Source organism: Aythya fuligula, chromosome 2 (genome assembly GCF_009819795.1).
Source record: "Aythya fuligula isolate bAytFul2 chromosome 2, bAytFul2.pri, whole genome shotgun sequence".
NCBI classification, from domain to species: domain Eukaryota; kingdom Metazoa; phylum Chordata; class Aves; order Anseriformes; family Anatidae; genus Aythya; species Aythya fuligula.
In genome coordinates, this window is record NC_045560.1 from 95,916,809 (window position 1) to 95,936,168 (window position 19,360).

The following is a 19,360-nucleotide window of genomic DNA, read 5'->3' on the forward strand; positions in this document are numbered from 1 at the left end:
GCTGGGTTACGGCAGATTTAACTTGAGCTGCAGCAGGATATTATTGCCCCTCTTTCTCGCCCACTCTGCCCTCTCTGCGGTGAATACTACCGTATGCAGGACAGCCATCAGAAGTTTAGTGAGTGTCTCCATCATTTCTGTGTAAAGTGCAGCATCTCAGATCAAACCATTGTCCATAAGCACAGAAGTGACAGGCGGAGAATGCACCTTGTTTACTGCTGCCAACTCTAACGTTCAGGCAGCAACTTCTACCAGATTTGGAGAAGAGCAGGCTCCCAGGTGCCACTCCCTGTGCAGAACCATCCCCTTACCTGAAAACTACACTTAGCCCATGTACACATAGCATCAGGGGGAAATTCATGCCACTTCGCTGGCATGTAAAGCCATGCCCTTAGTGGCTAGTAGGGATAAAGACAATATAATCATTCATAACATTTTGAAACAGAAAACATTCATTATAGGGCTTCTTTCAGAAAGCACATATACATCTAAGCTTTTTTTATAATGATGATTTTTTTTTATATAATTGAAGGCGATATAAAGTTGAAATAGTGCAATTTTAAAACAAAAATTAGTGCAGGAGTCAAACTACAACGACAACAATAACCAAAACAGAGTTGTAGATTTGTTTTTTTAAAGTGGAAATAAATGACTGTCTGGGTTCAAAGGAAAGCATATGGATCTGTTTTCAAAAGCACTTTGGTGTATAAATCCAGTTGGCTCTCCGTGAGCTTAAGATTTTCTTTTGGGGATGAAATGAGGTTGCTTTTGAACATAACATTTCTAATCTTTGCGTGGGATTTGATTTTTGATGTCAGGTGATGATGACTAACAAGCTGTTATCAGTCAAAGAGATACCATCAAAATTAAAAGTGCATTTCCTTTGTTAACGTTACAAGTGAGAGCAAGGAAAATAATTGGAGAAATATTTTCTTCTCACGTACATTTAAAAGCCCTTTGTAGCTCTTTTATGGAAGTGGATAACATCCCATTGTTCAGTCTTTCAAACAGCAACATGAAAGCCTGAAGGCTTTAAAATGGAAAAATATGTGTACTAAAACAGTCTTGTCAAGGAAACATGGGAAAAACCTCAGTTTGAAGTGAAATAACTTCTAATGCATTTTATGAATGCTGTTTTCTCTGAATTAATGCTATCCTTTTATGTTAAGAAGTTGGGTTTGGGAAGCCCTTGCCTGTTGTCATTAATTTAATGTTGAGATAAAGGACTAGCTGATGCTTCTTTTTAGAGTGGCTAAAAATAAAACCAAAAAATCTCCAGAGGTCAACTGGCCACACTGAACCATAAACATTTTGTCTTTCCACAAAGGCATCACTTCAGCTTGAGAGGAAAAAAAAAAAAAGGAACAAAGGCAAGAAACAGAAATAGCTAGACCTTGTTACAGAACTGCAAACAAGAAAGGAAGAATGATGAAGACAAATTAGCAAGTACACCTGTGCAATAATAACTGATTATTTTTCTGTATCTGAGGTTTTATCTTTCTTTCTTTCCAGAGATCACTAAGAGAATGGCTGTGTGTAAAGGTGTGAGGGGGGGTATGCATCTGTGTCAAGCTTTTTTCCACACACAGAAGCACACACACACGCACACACACACTTAAAATCTTTCCGCTGGCTTTAAATTTTGGTAACTCATTTAACCCAACTGGAAGAGACTCTACAATTTCTTCTTGCCTGTAACATTATAAATATTCCCAATGCTATAAAATCTATTGTAAGAATGTACATTCAGTGGGTTTATGAGGCACAGGACCTGCTAATGTGTTTTCAGGGAAGCTCACATGTGCTCGGTTCTGTCCACTGCTGGACAACGGTGGGGAATCCAGGGGCTCACGCTTGATTGCTTGAACCAAGCAGGGGTTTTTATATTCACATGGCATTTTAAAAAACTCATTACTCTGCTCTTTCTCCTCCCCTGGACCGGGGCTGTAGAACTGGCCGTAGCACTCGGAGTGAGGCAGGTCAGGCAGGCTTTCCAGGCAGGTGGAGGAGTTCTGGGGGCAAAACGGGGCCACCTCTCTGTTACGCAAACCCTTGCAAGCTCTGTTCAGATTGAGGTTGCTGGGATGATTTGCTACGATGCATTGCCAGTTATGCGGCGTGTAAAGGCAGTGCCTCGGCTTCTGGCAAGGTGACGCTTGCTGACAGAGGTCCGGTTCTGTTTTAAGGTGCACCCTGTTGGGATAGCTGAACAGCTGCTTCCTCGCTGCGCCGTTGTCGTCCATCCAGGCTCGGTTTTGCGACGTCAGGTAGTTATCAGCGATGTTTTCCGAATCAGAATCGTATTCTGTTTTGATAGGCATATCCAAGGGAAACGCTGCATCATAGAGAGGCTCTGAGGATATTAACGATCTCTGCAGTTTCAGGTGGTCTGTAGCGTAGCTCTCCACAGCGCGCTGCTGTAAGCCTGAGTAAGCCTGACAATTTTCTGCACTCCCCCAGTGGGAAGGACAAGTTGATGCTAAATTTAAGAAACTTTGGTCTCTGTTGTAGAATGATCCAGCTCTCCTGTTTGAACACGCATTCATTCGCTGGTTCATAGAACAAGAGCCTGAGTTTCTTAAAGTCCAGCTGTTGTTTGTGGTGCAGTTGTTTTGAACGCCTAAAACTGATACATTGGAGCTGAGAGATTCCTCTTGCATGAAACACTCACCATTTGTTTGAGGCTCAAACTTCACTTTTATATTGTCTTGCTCGTTTTTTACTGCTGTCCAGTTAAGATGCTTTAACTGGCCCAGGGTTTCAATGGCACTGTTATAGGAAAATCCATCCAGGTTTCCTTTCAAACTGGCAAAACTGCTTGGTATCTTCAGTTGTTCATCTTCTTCCCTTTCAATAACAGCAGGAAAAAAAAAAAAAAAGGTCAATAAGAGGTTCCTAAATGGATCTTTTCTGCGATACAAATGGAGTGGTTTGACATTTATTATGAGCAATATTTTGTCTTTAATTTAATATCTCTTACTGTTGTTCATATAAACTTTGTATTTGTTCAAGATAGAAAAGTGTTTACATGCATCTGGGCATCACTGTGTGCACAACTACCTTTCTGTGGCACTGTTTCATTTAAATTATGACACACATCTACTCAGGCACACAGTTCACAAAGACCTCAAATACTGTGGAAGATTATGTAGGGTATATGGTAACTACCTTACACTGTTATTATTCTGTTAAAATATATATAAACAATTTTTCTTGAAAAAAAAAAAAAAAAAGTCTAGAGATAGAGTGCAAATAGCATGTTAGATGAGATGTATTTTGTCAGCAAGGAATTATTTTGACAGATGAGAACTTTCTGATCAAAGCAATTTGAGCAAGAACCATGGGGGTCCTGTATTTAAGAATGAATAATTGTCATTAGATGAAATAAAATGCCCAAGTAAGTGTCCAGAATAGTCACAGATGTTTATATTTGGCGTAGGTTTGTTTTACATGTCTAACTTAATTCATATTGCCTTTCATTTGCCAAGATGACCAGTGAATTCATTTTCAGTGACCCACAGATGAAATACTCAACATTAATGGAGTGTCCTGTCCTAGTATTTCTGTATTTGATAAAACACTTCTCCAGGGTCAAGAATCTGCCTGGAATTCACAAATGTGCTAATTCCCAAACACGCAGAGTCCATGCTATGAATCTGCATTGTCAGAACAAGAGGTGGACATTGCAGTAAGGAACTGAGCCTAAAAAAACTGGATTGATTTTCAGAAGGCTTTTTTCTTATCTTGCTATAAAAACTTTTTCCTTGGGTAATGTAAACTCAATGTGCAAGTATAGGAATTTCCAGTAGAGGGAGTCCATGTTATTATAAAGAGAAAATGTCCCACTGTAATAAGCATACACTGAGAACAGAGAGTATTTTCTTTCTTTTTAAGTATTTTCAGCCCTTTGCTAAATATTATTATGGAGAGCCTTGAGACGCAAGCGATACGATGAAAGTTTGCTGCAGAACTAACTCTCGGAAATAGTCTAATTGGGAAAATAGATTGGACAATACGCACGTAGTAACAAAAGCTTGGGTTACAAAATCAAGAATTTTGCTGTGGATTAGAGAAACTTCTCAAAAGAATGTATGTTTCCAGGAAGACAGCATGCAATTTAACAAAAAGTAGTAGTAAGGATGAAAAAAACAGGCAGCATCTACTGCAGATGAGCAGGACAGAACTGAGTATCATCTGTGAAGCCAGCTCTTTTAACTCTTAACCCGTAGGAACTATTAAGCAAAAATGAAGGCTTTTAACCACTACATGTAAAATATAACCAAATCAACATCAAAGAGCTTGCTTAGTTACACAGAAAACAATTTAGAAGTAGAGACCTGAATACAAGAAACAGGCACTTTTAATCTTCTCCTTAATAGAAGTTCATTCTCTCCTATGGCAAAATAGTATTTATCCCATCCCAGTAAAGGTAGAGTTCCACCACCTTCAGATGGGAGGTCCTCTGCTATTCTCCTAGATCCTGGGAGGTATGCTGCCTGCCATGGATATCTACTGTGGAAATCCAAAGACTTTTTTAAATTTCTTCCACCTGCAAGGCATCCAAAAGGACAAGAACAGAGAGAGCGGACAAATGTGACCACAAGGCCAGATGGTGGCTATGTAAATCTCCTGGCCCCTGCTCACACAATCCACTTTCTTATCTCTTCCCTCAGACTGGCTTGAAGAGATACCTCAACGAGGCCCACAGGAACTGGAACAGACAGTCCCATAGGGGAAGGAGGAAAAGCCATTATGAGAGGAAAGGGGAAAACCCAATGGAGAAATCCTCTTTGAATGCATGTCTGTGCATATAGCTTCCATTCCAAGGCCGAGCCTACAGCCAGATAAATGTTTCTATCTAGAAACATACAATGAATATGAGCATCCCTGTTTAGATTATGTTTAACATCCACAACTAAAAACATGAACTCAACTGCCATCCACAAAGGAAAAATAAAAAAAAAAAAAAAAGGCAAAAAAAAAAAAAAAGCTTAACATTATCAGATGTTAGGAAAAGTCAGGGCACTAAATCATCAAAGACACTCAGTTGCAAAGTAAAACAAAACCCCCAAATACATTTTTTTGTGCAAGAAAGCCAAGGCATATTAATAATAAAACAGTTTCCTTTTGAAGTATTCTGTTTTAAGATGTATGTATGCTCAATTTCAGAAGGAAAAAATACTGAAGAATGAAAACATATTATTTAGGATTATAACAACCATTTCATATGATACAAGACAAAAACAGATTTTCATCTGTTAATGAAAAAAAAAAAAACAACAACTTTAAAAAGTCTTTCTCATACAGCTCTTTTCTTAGGACACTACAGTTTTTTGTTTTGTTTTGTTTTTTAAATCTCACACATAAAGAATACATTCATTTTTCTAAAATATGTTTTTTTTTGTTTTGTTTCATTTTGTTTTTAGTAATGGAAAATATACTTACTTTAACATTTGCTGCTGGGCAAGGACATATTCTGAACAACCACTTCGATACAGAAGTTGAGTGTTAGCTTGAACCCAGACCCAGTGATCTTCATTTGTTTGTACTTTGACTAGAGAAATGCCATTTTCTCCATTATTCTTTGCTATATAATTTAAAAGAAAGTATATTTTAACACAAACAGTTTTAAATATCTTTTCTTACCTTATTTTATTTTATTTTATTTTATTTTATTTTATTTTATTTTATTTTATTTTATTTTATTTTATTTTATTTTATTTTATTTATTTCATTTCATTTCATTTCATTTCATTTTTTTAGCTGATGAATGCTCACAGGTTTGTTTGCTTCCCTGGAATCATCAGCAGAGGAGAGTACAGGCTAAAATATGTCACAGAACTAGGCAAACTACACAATGGATAAAATTTGAAAAACTGAATGTGGCAATTAGAAGCTCATAAACTGTAACCAAAGATTTTTCAGTATTTTTACTTCATTGTCATTTTTCCCTCTCAGCTGTATAACTATAACAATAGGAAAACTTTAATGAAAAATGGGGCTAAGACAGAGGAATGGTTTCAAAGAAGTTAAAGTTTTCCAGCAGGTACAAAGGCTGAGTACAACTCTGGTCAAGAAGAATCTGCCCCTTGGAAAAGACTCACCACCAGAATTTTATCCATTGCACAAATCCAAAACACAGCATAGACTCTCATGGGATTGTCACATTCAAACACTGGAAAAGTATGAGTCAAAGCCGCAAGCAAATTTTGAATTTTATAGACAATATATTTTAATTTTCCTTCTGTTTTCTGATCTTTGAGGGAAGTAGCATTGGTAATATATTTTTCATTTTTCCTCAGATAAGGATAGATACAATCATTATTAAGGTTTTTATAAAATATTGTTAATTTCAATGCTGCCATTTTTAGGAAAGTGGACTTTGAATATTCTTATTTACTGTTCTTACTGTTTTTATGTGTTTAATCTTGGCATCACAGTATCATAGTATTTATGCCCAATGAAATAACAGATTGATTCAATACTGACTTTTGAGGTGGCTAATTATTAATTTTTTACAGAAGTTGTATATGAGAGAAACCCTTTCTCTCGTATATGGAAAACCTAACAGATGAAAAGAAAAAGCAAGGCTTTTTCTCCACAAATTGTATATAATCTAGAATTACTTAGCAGCAATTACTTACCTTTGAGTTGGTTTTCGGCAATCTGTAAAACATTATTGAAAGATGCACCTTCATGATGACTATTTCTTCCATATAATTCTGCTGCTTCACACAGACCTGAATTACCTTTAGAACTGGAGCTGTAGAGAACAGAAAATGTGGAAAATTCCTCATCAGTGAATGACAAAAAAGCAAAATTACAAATTATGAAAGATGTGATCTGCAAGCTGTTGACCATTCGCAAAGACTGATGGTTTAAACATATAATAACCAATGCAAAATAATTATCAATATCTTCTGCATCATATGGTTGCTCAAACTGGAATATGACTGGAATTCTGCATTCAATTAAAAGGAATAGTTATGTTTAGTAATATTCTGATTGCAATTTACTGTATCTGGAATAATAAATTTCAGCTTGAATTGAGACAGACGCTTTGTACATTTTGCTCTGCCTGTCATTCAAGGTACTTGCATCTCACTCACCAGCAATGCACTTAAGAGTTACCATGACTTCAATTTCCAATAATCATCATATGATTTTAATGGATTTCTTCCAATCTGTACTTCAAAATGCACATCAGGTTTTGTAAAGGCTACAAATCCTATAACATTTCTTTCCAAATTTTTCCCTTCATTAAGACGATGAGACTATAATTGTCTATATAAATTTGCCCACCATCCTTGGCCATCATGTTTAAGGACCAAACCAAATGAAACCCTGATGTTTCCATGTTTTTTACATAAATTGAATCATAATATAGATAAAATGAAATAGTAAATACATGAAGCACACTTAATTCCTGTCAAATCCTTGGCCATTGCCCAGTCAGTTAGTAAAATACAAGTAAAGTGCCTCTCTCCTAGGAGCTGAATTTTGGTCTTCAATTAATTTCACCTGGACCACTGAAAACCCAGCAAATGGAAATGACTTTAAAACTCTGATCCAAAGCCTACACATTCCATTATATTGGCTTTCCAGTAATTTAATTCTTGTCACAAGGATGTACGTGCTAGAACCACATTACACATCTGGATAGTAAATCCACACATACATAAGCATATTCTAACTAAAAGCCAAATTATGATACTCTGAGTCACACTGATGAGCGTTTCACTTCACAGTGATGGACCTCATTGTTATAAGGTCATATTTAACCAAATAAAGGAAAACATAATCCTAGCCCCAAACATCAACTAAAATTCAATCAGGGAAGAATAACGAAAATAAGTGTTAGGCAGGAAATGAGTCTGAACACAATCTGTCCTGATCTTCTTTGATAGCTACCATGTGATCAGCCCTAGGCCATTTAGTGCAATTGTAGACTTATGTATTCATAAGCCTTCTGTTATAAGATAAATACATAAACCAAATACATCTCATTTGACTCTCTTTGAACCCTCCCACAAGCCCACATTCAGTTTTCTAACATTTTCTTTTTCCTTTGTTGGTTACCAAAATGGCCAAGTCCAAATAATTGTGCTAGTGGAAGATATGGAAATTTGAGAATTCTCAGTACAAACATGCTCCCTTTTCTACTTCTACAACTAGTAGAATGATTTTTTTCTTTGATAACTTCTGAAGATTAGGAAGGAGAATCCAGATAAATTATTTACTTTCTAAGAAAGGATTTTAAAATGAAGAGTTATTTAGCATCATTTTTACTTTTTACTTGCTCAGTAAACATAAAGCCCATAGCATGCTTTACTACATGATACAAGATTAATTTGAAAATACTTTGTATTCACTGCTGCTGCTTCATCAGCTTTGTGTTTTGCTTTCACAAGCAGGCTTTTCATCTTCATCTCTGTCATAGAAGGGAGAAGAAGTGGTACCACTATGCAGAATAAGGACAGCTGAGGTGGTAATACTGTTCCTGATGAGGACTTCTTCCTTTGTCCAAAAAGAAACTTTAGTTTGCCTTGAAACTGCATTGTCTGTTATAAAATAAAATTAAAAAAAATAATAAGTTATCTTAAGCATTCCATGTATAAACATTTAAAATGCTAATACTTGCTATGCCCCCTGTTGTTTAAGTAACACCAAACCCAGTTTTGAAACAGGAAGAAAGGAAAAAAAAAAAAAAGAAGGAAAGAAAGAAATTTTATTATCTTCATACAGTTTAAATCATGCAATTTCAGAGGCATGGTGAGTGACAGTACCATCAACAGTAAAATGAGACATTTGAAGCTGTTGTGTTTTTTTTTGTTTCCAGTGTGCTTAAAGCAGAAGTTCTGCATTATGTTCTGTTTGCCAAGACTGGCAGCTTATGATGGTGCAAACAGCTATTTCCTGCATGCCTCACACTGAAGCTGGAACTATATTTTTTCCAGGCTCTGTTCAGACCCATAATCTTCCTGCAAATGAGCATCTGAGACAGAGATTGCATTTTTCTATCTCTTGCTATTCCTCTCATTTTCTTTGCACATCTGTCTTTGCCATAAGAAGAAACAAGATTGGTCTTTACTAAGGAAATGGGGAAGTCATTTCTAGAAATGAGCCACCTCTAGTAAGAATTTTAAGGAGCATTTAAAAGACTTTCTAGTCATTATTATTGTTGTTATTGTTATTATTATTATTATTATAGAACCCTTTACAAAAGTGAAAAAACAATAATTACTACTCTTGTTCCTTAAAGTGAATCCTTTGTGCATAAATGCTAATTACGTAGAACCACAGAATGGCTGAGGTTGGAAGGGACCTCTGGAGATCACCAAGTCCAACCTCCCTGCTCATCAGTCAGGGTCCCCCAGGATTGTGTCCAGACGATTTTTGAATAGCCTTCCAGAGAAGGAGACTCCACAACCTCTCTCGGCAACCTGTTCCTGTGCTCAGTCACCCTCTCAGTAAGACATTTTTCCTCATGTTCAGACAGGTCTCATGGTGAGAGGTGAGGCCTCACCAGGGCTGAGTAGAGGGGAGGATCACCTCCCCGACCTGACAGCAATGTTCTCCCAAAGGTGTCCCAGGATACCACTGGCCTTCTTGGCCACAAGGGCACACTGCTGGCTCATGGTTAACTTGTTGTCCACCAGGACCCCCAGGCCCTTCTCTGCAGAGCTACTTTCCAGCACGTCAGCCCCCTACTTCTACTGCTACATGGGGCTGTTCCTCTCCAGGTGCAGGACCCTGCGCTTGCCTTTGCAGAATTTCAAGAGCTTCCTCTCTGCCCATCTCTCCAACCTGTTGAGATCCTTCTGAGTGGCAGCACAGTCCTTCCAGATTTGTATCATCAGCAAACTTGGTGCACTCTATCCCTTCATCCAAGTCACTGATGGGTAAATTAAATGTTACTGGGGACCCAGTATTAACCCCAAGGGCCACCACTAGCTACAGGTCTCCAACTAGACTGTGCCACTCATCACAACTCTCTAAGACCTGCCATTTAGCCAGTTCTCAATCCACCTCACCATCCACTCATCCAGCCTGCACTTTTGCAGCTTGCCCATGAGGATATTGCTCATATTTGGCATTGTCAAAAGCCTTGCTGAAGCCCAGGTAGACAACACCCAATGTACTCTCCTCATTTTTCCAGCCAGTTGTCTCATCATAGAAGGCAATCAGGTTGGTTAAGCTTGAGTTACCTTTGGTGGATCCACGTTGACTCCTCCTGATAGTCAACTTCTCTTCTTCTACATGCTTAGAGATGGCCTCCAGGAGGAGCTGTTCCACCTCCTTTCCCAGGGGTTGGGGTGAGGCTGACTGGCCTGTAGTTCCCTGGGACCTCCTTCTTTCCCTTTTTGAAGACTGGGGTGACATTTGCTTTCTTCCAGCCTCAGGCACCTCTCCTGATTGCCATGACCTTTCAAAGCTGATCAAAAGTGGCCTACCGATGATGTCTGCCAGCTCCTTCAGTACTCATGAGTACATCCATCAGGGCCCATGAAGTTGTGGATATCAGGTTTGCCTAATAATGATCTCTAACCCAATCCTCATCAACCAAGGGAAAGTCTTCCTTTCTCCAGACTTTCTCCCTGGTCTCCTGGGTCCAAGATTCTTGAGGCCTGGACTTGGTAATGAAGACTGAAGCAAAGGAGGCATTCAGCATCTCTGCCTTCTCTGCATTCTCGGTCGCCAGGGTCCCTGCCCCCATTCAATAGTGGGTTCACATTTTCCCTTTTTTCCTTTTCTTATTGATGTATTTGAAGAAGCCATTCTTGTCCTTAACATCCCTAGCCAGACTTAATATCAAATGGGTCTTGGCCTTCCTCATCACATTTCTGCATACTCTGAAAATGTCCCTACATACATCCCAAAGGGCCTGTCCCTTATTCACCTCCTGTACACCTCCTTCTTTTGTTTGAGTTGAAATGGTTGAATGGTTGAATGGTTGAATGGTTGAATGGTTGAATGGTTGAAACTTAGACTTGCCGCCCTTGTTCTAGGGCCAGTGCAAATGGAGACAGATATTGTCCGAAAGAACTTAAAACAAAAGTTTATCAATTCTTTCAACTTGAAATATTACAGCCTCCTTTTCTTCCACCAATCTTTATAAGTATTAATAAATGATTTTAGGTATTTCTTCTTTGAGTACAGCAAATGAAAAGTGTATCCTATCCATGATTGTCTGCAATAAATCTATTAATGTTCCAACATTTTTTATATGAATTAATATAATCTGGTACTCATAATTGCAGTTGTCTAAGTGAAATTATACTTACAAGGAAGCCAGAAGTACTGTCCAACAAGCAGCGAACTCGACAGATGAAACAACGAGTTAAGAAGGAAGAATAATCTGTTGTCGTGCTGTCATTTTCTTGTGCTTTAAACAATTTACTGAGAATATATTCTTCTCCTATAAACAACAGTGGAGGCAATATATATCAGATCACACTAAGAAATACGATGTTCTGTACCTACTTGAAGAAACTGTTATGGAAATTGCTAAATATTGTTTTATGGAATAGCGAATATTTAACTGTGTCATGCACAGACGCACCTGCACATGCTCTGCCAAAAGAAAAAAAGGTTCTACAGTGGGATTCAGGTGAGTTTCTTTAGAAGCTTTGAATTCTGTATTTCGTGAGGTTTTATGGTTTTTAAGGATGCAAAGTAGGGTAACAGATGCTAATATTTTTGAGATCAGAGATTGGAGACAGTACATTAGGAAAAGGAACAAAATCAGGAAAAATGCTAATGCAAGAAAAAGAATGAGCAATGGCTAATTAGCTAACATTCAGCTGTTGCCTCTTCAATTTTTAATGAAGTATTTGCCAGTTTTGGACTACAGGTGCATAGCTTTTGAAACACTTATTTCCCAAAAGACACACACAAGTATTTGCACAGAAGTATGAACTCAGGAATTGAAATTCTTCACTGTATATACTTAGGACAAAAAATCTAAATGTTTATAACTTTTTATAGCTTGAAATCTTCATGTACATTGTTTCATTTGTTTTCTGCATATTTTCTATAACATTCTGCGAAGTTCTTGTGATGTCCGTAAGACTCTTGCAAAGCAAACATTCTACCAAACTTTGGAAATCTACCAAAGTTACATGACTCTGTTCCTAACAACTTCATAAAGGCTGCTGAAGGACTTATTGGAAGTTTCTCCCCATTCCCCACCTACCACCCCTCTTGAAAACATATTATTTCATTTTCTGCTCATAAAATGCATACATTTTGCTGGGATCAATTCTGTATAAAGTTAACAATTTCGACCCCATTGTATTTTTTGTAGTAGTGATTTCAGCTTTAGCTGAAATCCTCAGGTAGGACACACCTTGAGCATACATGTCCTCTTCCCATCCTAGGGAAATACGGCCTCAGAGGAAAAAATGTATTCCTAAACCTACATGTTCTTCTGAAGACTCCTATCCACATAACTTTACGTGGGAAAACGTGGCAGAAAATTATGTCACCACTGTGGAACTGCACAGAAAAATTTTGCGTTTTTTTCCCTCATGAATGAGATAAAATACTAATGTCTTGATCAGTGTGAAGAAAAGATTAGTAAAGATTGGTAGGATGAAAACTGATGTTGTTCATTCTGCGCGGATAAGAATATCCGTTAGTATATTAGTCAGAGAAAAATAAAAGAAACATCAATATTCTAACCTCAATAGCACACACTACCTTATAAATATCCCAGATCAGGAAGAAACATCATCTATGAAACATTAATATAATAAATGGCCAGAATTTAGCTTTCCAGTGAAGAATCTGACTTGAAGAACAAACATGGTTGTAGGTAGAGGGCTATTCTAATTCTGCAGTGATGCCTACGTTTCTAAACAGTATATAATCCTACCTGTTTCTGTCTGCGTTTGCTGTCCAGACAACATCTGGGGAGGATTCATGGCCCAGTGCAGTTGTCTACAGAAATCCTGACGATCATCCACATGAATGTAATCATATATGTTTTGGTGCATTACATCGGTCTGAAAAAATGATAACAAACAATGTTTAATCTGTAGTCTTAGCAGGGCAGGCTCTTATATTGAGAACTATAGAATCACAGAACGGTTTGGGTTGGAAGGGACCTTAAGACCATACAGTTCCAACCCCCCTGCCATGGGCAGGGACACCTCCCACCAGACCAGGTTGCCCAAAGCCCCATCCAACTTGGTCTTGAACACCTCCAGGAATAGGGCACCTGCAGCATCTCTGGGCAACCTGTCCCAGTGCCTCACCACCCTCTGAGTAAAGAATTTGGGATGACACTTTCCTTAAAATAATGACTGGTGTAGGATACCTTCAGAGCACAGACTGACTGAGAAAAGCCCCTGTTTCTCAAACCAGCTTTTTGACTTAATATCCTAAGTGAATATTTTTGTTAACTCTTTTAAACACATTGCAAATGTGAGCCATACAAGTCCAATTGGCAGACAGTTGCTGGTAGCATCCCTCAGGGACTGATCCTGGGCCCAGCATTGTGTAATTTCTTGACAAATGGATGATGGTGTAGAGTGCACTCTCAAAAGGTTTGCAGAGGAAAGCAATTGGAGAGAGTTGGACTGCTATTTAGAGAGACCTCGACAAGCTGTAAAAAGGGCTGATAGGAACCTCAGGAAGTTCATCAGAGGCAAAATCCTCTCTAATTTTGGGCTCTCCAGGAAAAGAAAGATATTAACATACTAAAGTGAGTCCAGGAGAGCAGTACCAAGGGCTGGAACACATGACATTATCAGGTGAGGAGAGAAGAATGGGGTTTGTTCAGCCTTAAGAAGAGAAAGCTTCAGAAAGAGCTTACTGCTGTCTATATCTACCAAATTAGAGGTTGTAGAAGAGATAAAGCCAGACTCCTTTCAGACAAACAGTATGGAAGGACAAGAAGCAGCAGGCACAAGTTGTAAACTTGCAAACTGGGGCTTGATACAACTGAAAAAAAATACAGGCAGGGTGGTGAAACACTGGAACAGCTCTTCCAGGAGTTGTAGAATCTCAAAACTTAACTAGATGAATATATGAACAACTTGCTCTGAGCAGGAGGTTGGACTATATGACCTCCAGAGGTCCCTTCCAACTACATGGTTATGCTATTTTGTGACTTTATAATATATTTACTCTATGCAGGACACTGGTCTAGAATAGCAGCACCTTGTACTAAAATTGAAAAAAAAAAAAAAAAACATTTAGACACATCTTAATTTTATAGTAGATCATGTTTCTGTTAAAAAAAAAAAAAAAAAAAAAAAAAAACAAAACAACTTTACAAAAGGAAAATCTCTTGCAACATTACAAGGAATTCATCTTCATCTGTCATATCACAATAAATAAATAAATAAAGTCTAAAATGGCATAGTAAAATAATTTCAGTAATAATGTAATAATGCACGTCCAATCAGCAGTAGAAGAATAGGGCAAAACAACATGCTGATTTGCATTTTACAAAGCCATTTAGCAGGAAGGACTGCAAGAAAGTCATTAGAAAGTCAGTGTAATATTAAGCAGTCTAAATATTTACTAATATATTTACCTGATGAAACCCTAGGTAGTCCACAATTGTTGATGATGCATAAAATATCATTCCATCTGCACTCACCACCAATGCAAAACCATTCAGTGACTAAAAAAGGGGAAATAAAGTTAATAAAATGATCATCAGAAAGTGAAGAGCAAAATGGGTATGAAATATAATAAATTTAAGAATATTCAAGTCTGGTCTCCTCTAGATTTCAAATATGAGTTTACAGTCTTTGGAGTTATAGAATATATAGAATATCACCTATAGAATATTACCTTTTAAATACCAAAGAGAAAGAACAAATAAATACAGCATAAATATAGCTTTTTTATTATTATTTTTATTTTTAATTCAGAGTAACATTTCTGTGATTTAGTTGATAGAAATATTTTCAACTTCATGTGTTTTGTCTGAAATGCATGGCCAGACCAGATTGTGCCAAAGGTCCAGCCATTCCCAGCATCCTGTCTCCAGTAGTGAATCTCCAGGGAAGAGTGCACGAACAAGACAAGCATGTGCTGTTATTTTCCTAGAACAGTCTTCCCACCACCCACAACTCAAGTGTTTCCCTTGTCTTCAATATTTTTTTTTAATAACCCTTTTAATATCCCCTTCATAGCCCTAACTATTTTAATAAACCTTGACAATTGCATTTTGAAACCATATTAAAGTTTTTAATATCCCCAAGCTGTTGCACCACCGGTCCACAGATTAGTTTCAGGTAGAAGAACCTGAAAGTTAATAACTACTTCTTTTTGTTTCTTTGAGCCTGCTGCTTACTACTGTTGTTTGACACCATCTAGCTGTCTTATAGGAAGGGGCAGTGAACAATTCTTTCCCTTTCACCTTTTTCTGTGTGGAGTAGATATGAAAAAATCACTCTGCAAAGACATTGGACACCACGTTTTTCTGGAAGCTGATAAAGATTTTGCATACATTTAGTAAAATAAGGGACTTTGATCATAAGTTTAACAGATATGTGTTATATGTTGATTCACATTTTCGAGCTTTTATCATGTGTGATACCAGTTTTCAGTGTTCTATCTGAATTGCCATTCAGGTAAATAGAATCCAATTTGGGGTCTTTGGGGTTATAAACCTATAAATATCATCTTTAAGATACAAAAGACAAAGAACAAATAAATACAGAATAAAAATAGCCTTTTTTTTTTTTTTTTTTAATTCATAGTAAAATTGCTGTGATTTAGATGGTAGAATTGTTTTGAATTTCATGTGTGTTTTTCCTGAAACATCTCATTTTAAAAGTCTCATTATATGACAAGCAATGTCCTAATCCAGTGTGTCTTGTACTACAATTGTAACCTAATAAGATACTTACTGAATACATTGCTATTCCTAATATGAATATATGGAAGCATCAAAATGTTTGGTTCCTTACAAACATTCTTGTAGTTTCCAATACCATTGCAGAAAGCCCTCTTTTTCCTAACACGAAATACTGAATAACAATCTGGAACATGCTTACTAAAAAAGTTAGGGCAGCTAATTACAAGGTAACTACAATGTTATGTTATGATATCATTATCTATTTTAAATTTAAATTGGCATTAATTCCCATAATTAAAATTTAATAACAACCATCTACTACTTTTTTGCTGCTTTTAATTTAAAACATTCCATTCCAGGACAATTGCTTTGAATTTCTGTGCATTGAAACATACAGATAATATAATAATCTCCAACAAGAAAATGAAATACATGTGCTCTTGTAGTTATGGCTTTAAAATTGGATGTTTGTTTTGAAGTAAGGTAGTTTTCTTAAGCTTCTATAAAAACACATACATAGCAAAATTGCATAAATACAATTAATATAAAAATTATTCAATAAATATTTCATTGATAAAGACCAATGTTTAGTTGAAAAAAAAGCTGAATTCATTCTCACAGACTCAGTGGCGCAAAAAAGTAATGAGAAAAATCTAAAATTAAAGGTAAGGATTAAATCAGATACGTGACACGAACATTACCATCCATCACGCTGCACGCAGCCTGACTAATTTTGCCTCTCCTCCCTTGATAAAGATTCAGTGACATGTCTTGACTCCATCAGGCTCGCATTCCAAGGTAGTTTAGATGATCCTTTCACATGATGGTTTTGAGGTCTTTTGAGATTATAGTTCAAACAGATGCTGAAGAAGCACTGCTCTATCATAATTATCCTTACTTCACCTTTCCCTGAATTTACAGTTGCCGCGACGTGTATATTAATCCTGAAGCACAATGGGGGCAGATTTTCTATTGCTCAGTAACCAGATACACTGACATGTTTTTTGAGAGCTTGGTTCTCTTTTTGGTTCCTAAATAAGGACCAGATTTCCAAGACTGCTTAAAGCCTGTTCCCACTGTGACAATGGTGGGCAGAATTTCAAGAGTTCAGCATACAATAGGCCGACCTCCTCAGAAGATTTGGCTCCGGTCATAAATGTGGAGCACCTTTGGAAACTTGGCCCAGTGGGGCCACATGTGGCCAGGAGTTCTGGGTCTTGAAGAAGCTGTGAAATGGTGACTGCAAAAAATCCAGTAGTGAGACTGCAAAGGCTTACCTAGGTTTGGAAAGAGCAGTAACAGCAGCTGTTTTGATCAAATCAATACCGACCATGAGTCAGCTGTAAGAACAGCCAAGGGCAAACCATGCTTATCTCCAGATCAGCTCCATCAATACCAATCCTTTTCAGGATAAGCGTTATCTCTGGCTAGGTTGGATTAGTGTTGTTTACAAGTTATCCATGTCTACTATTGGACCACAAGCTCTTGCTGGGTTGGAGCTATTTTCTGCTATTAAAAAATAAAAAAATATAAAAAAAAAAATGCCCAAATTCATTCCAGTACCTCACCCAACAGAAGACAAGGTGCCAGAATTTCTACATCTTCACATCTGTGCCTTTCACTGCACTGAGAGGAGCCTCCGAAGACGGTATCTGTCATATCCATTTCCAATATCAAGTGGAGACAAGAAAGCATTTTTGGCATCTTGTCTCTTTGGGCTCATCTTCACAGCAATGAAACCATCAGTGATGTGATGTTAGGAGTTTTATTACAATTTGAACATCTGGCAGGCCTTTTAATTTGGGCAGACTAAAAAATTTCCACAAAGATAACCATAGGACAGTCAAGGGAGCTCCTTTGTGTGGATGCCTGTGGCTGTTACTGTGCACTTTCTAAAAGATCTCCAGTTCAATCCATAGAGCCAGGGCATCTAGAAATTATGAACATGTACAATATATAGATATATAGCCTAAGAGATCAGTCTCTTCTTTAAAAAGTAAAACTTGTTACCCCTCAGTGAGATGAAGGTTCTCCTTTGCATAAGTTTTTCTTACATGGAGCCCAAGCTGGGCTGGACAAGGTGCAGTGGTTTGTAAAAATGGGACAGAGAATTGGGATCATGCTTATTTCTAAGGGTTCACAGCAGTGGAATGGCAACTACGTCTCTGAGGTTGGAGGAGGTACTAAGGAAAGGTGGGAAGGAGCAAAAGTAAAGAAGTGGAAGCGAAGTTCAAGGAGCCACATGTTGAAGCTAAACCACAAACAAGTATGGATTCGAGGAAGGTATGTAAATGAAGAGAATTACAAAGTTTCCCTTCTTTGTTTTTGTTTTGTTCCCAAAATGCTGATGTCCTTTTCTGAGTTAAGATCTCTTAACTACGCATCGCCTGGTTTTCATGACCCCAAACATAGACATCAGATGCTCTGCCTCGCAGGCAGGAAAAGCAAAACCCACTGTGGTGCAACAACAACTTTTATGGAGCCGCATGAAGCCATTGAGGATTAACACAAATTCCATGTGTCTAAATCTCGTTTTAGCTGAGAAACCTGCTGCTTCAACCACACTGAAAAGAGACAAGCTGGACATGGAGTAGAACTTCTTATCCACTGAGCCGTACCCATGACTGCTAATTTTTTTCTCTTTTCTCAGAATTACCTTGAAGTGCTGTTCGGTGTGAAGTCTGACATCTGTAGCACAGACAAATTGGAACAGAACCAAGAGCTGGGCTGAGATTTATACTTTTCTTACCTAGTGACCACAGCTGGGGAAAAGGTGGAGAGCATTTGCTAGCACAGGTCTGGTACCCCAGACATGGGTAGTACTGATAGCAAATTAGTAGGAAAAGACCTCTTTTGACCTCTCAAATAAATATCTCAGGTGTCATACAAAACCTCATGTCCAAGCCCTTTAAAGGAACACCACATGATGATTTTGCATTATTCTGGCCAGAATGCTGATAATTTGTTACACCTAATGGAAGAGAGAGGCAGCTTCAATCCATGAGAAAGAACAAAAACTATTCACAGCTTTATGGGTATAAATTATAAGGTCTCATATTTAGCAGGACAACAACGCATATGGCTCCGTTTATGATTTTTAACATTTTCAGTTTCTGAACTAAAAATTCCAGGCCTCAGTGACAGCTTTCTCTCATTTCTAGTGCATGGGAGACTGCACTGGGGTGCTGTATCAGAAGTGCAGCAAGAATCTTCGTGGATTATCAATAACCTGGGAGGAGGAAAAGGGACAGAAAGAGGACATGGACCAGCCTCACACCAGTGCAGCTCATGCTGCCTGTTGCACAATGACCTGGCCAGATAGCCAGAAGCCTCCTAAAGCTCTGCAAAGGGCGTGTGCCTGCCCAAAACACAGGAAGGTCAAGAGCAGCTCTTCTCAGTTTATTCCTTTGAGCAGAAATAATGGAAAGCGTAAAATAGGGCTCGTGGATTTAGGGGAGGAAATAACCTAACTCCGTAGCTCAACACCAACATTTTTTCCACAAAAGTCCACTCACAACATTTTTTCCACAAAGTCCACTC

General features: G+C 37.9%; 1 protein-coding gene across 1 annotated transcript in view; it reads right to left on the minus strand.

Moving 5' to 3' along the window:
• Positions 1-1,727: 1,727 nt before the first annotated feature.
• Positions 1,728-19,360, minus strand: part of AHRR (aryl-hydrocarbon receptor repressor) — a 69,381-nt gene continuing 51,748 nt past the window's right edge. The window contains exons 4-10 of the mRNA XM_032183271.1: positions 14,546-14,635; positions 12,878-13,007; positions 11,286-11,419; positions 8,362-8,561; positions 6,645-6,763; positions 5,446-5,587; positions 1,728-2,847 (exon numbers count right to left, since the gene is read on the minus strand). Of these exons, the coding sequence (XP_032039162.1) occupies positions 1,728-2,847; positions 5,446-5,587; positions 6,645-6,763; positions 8,362-8,561; positions 11,286-11,419; positions 12,878-13,007; positions 14,546-14,635 (1,935 nt within the window). The remainder of the gene's footprint in view (positions 2,848-5,445; positions 5,588-6,644; positions 6,764-8,361; positions 8,562-11,285; positions 11,420-12,877; positions 13,008-14,545; positions 14,636-19,360) is intronic.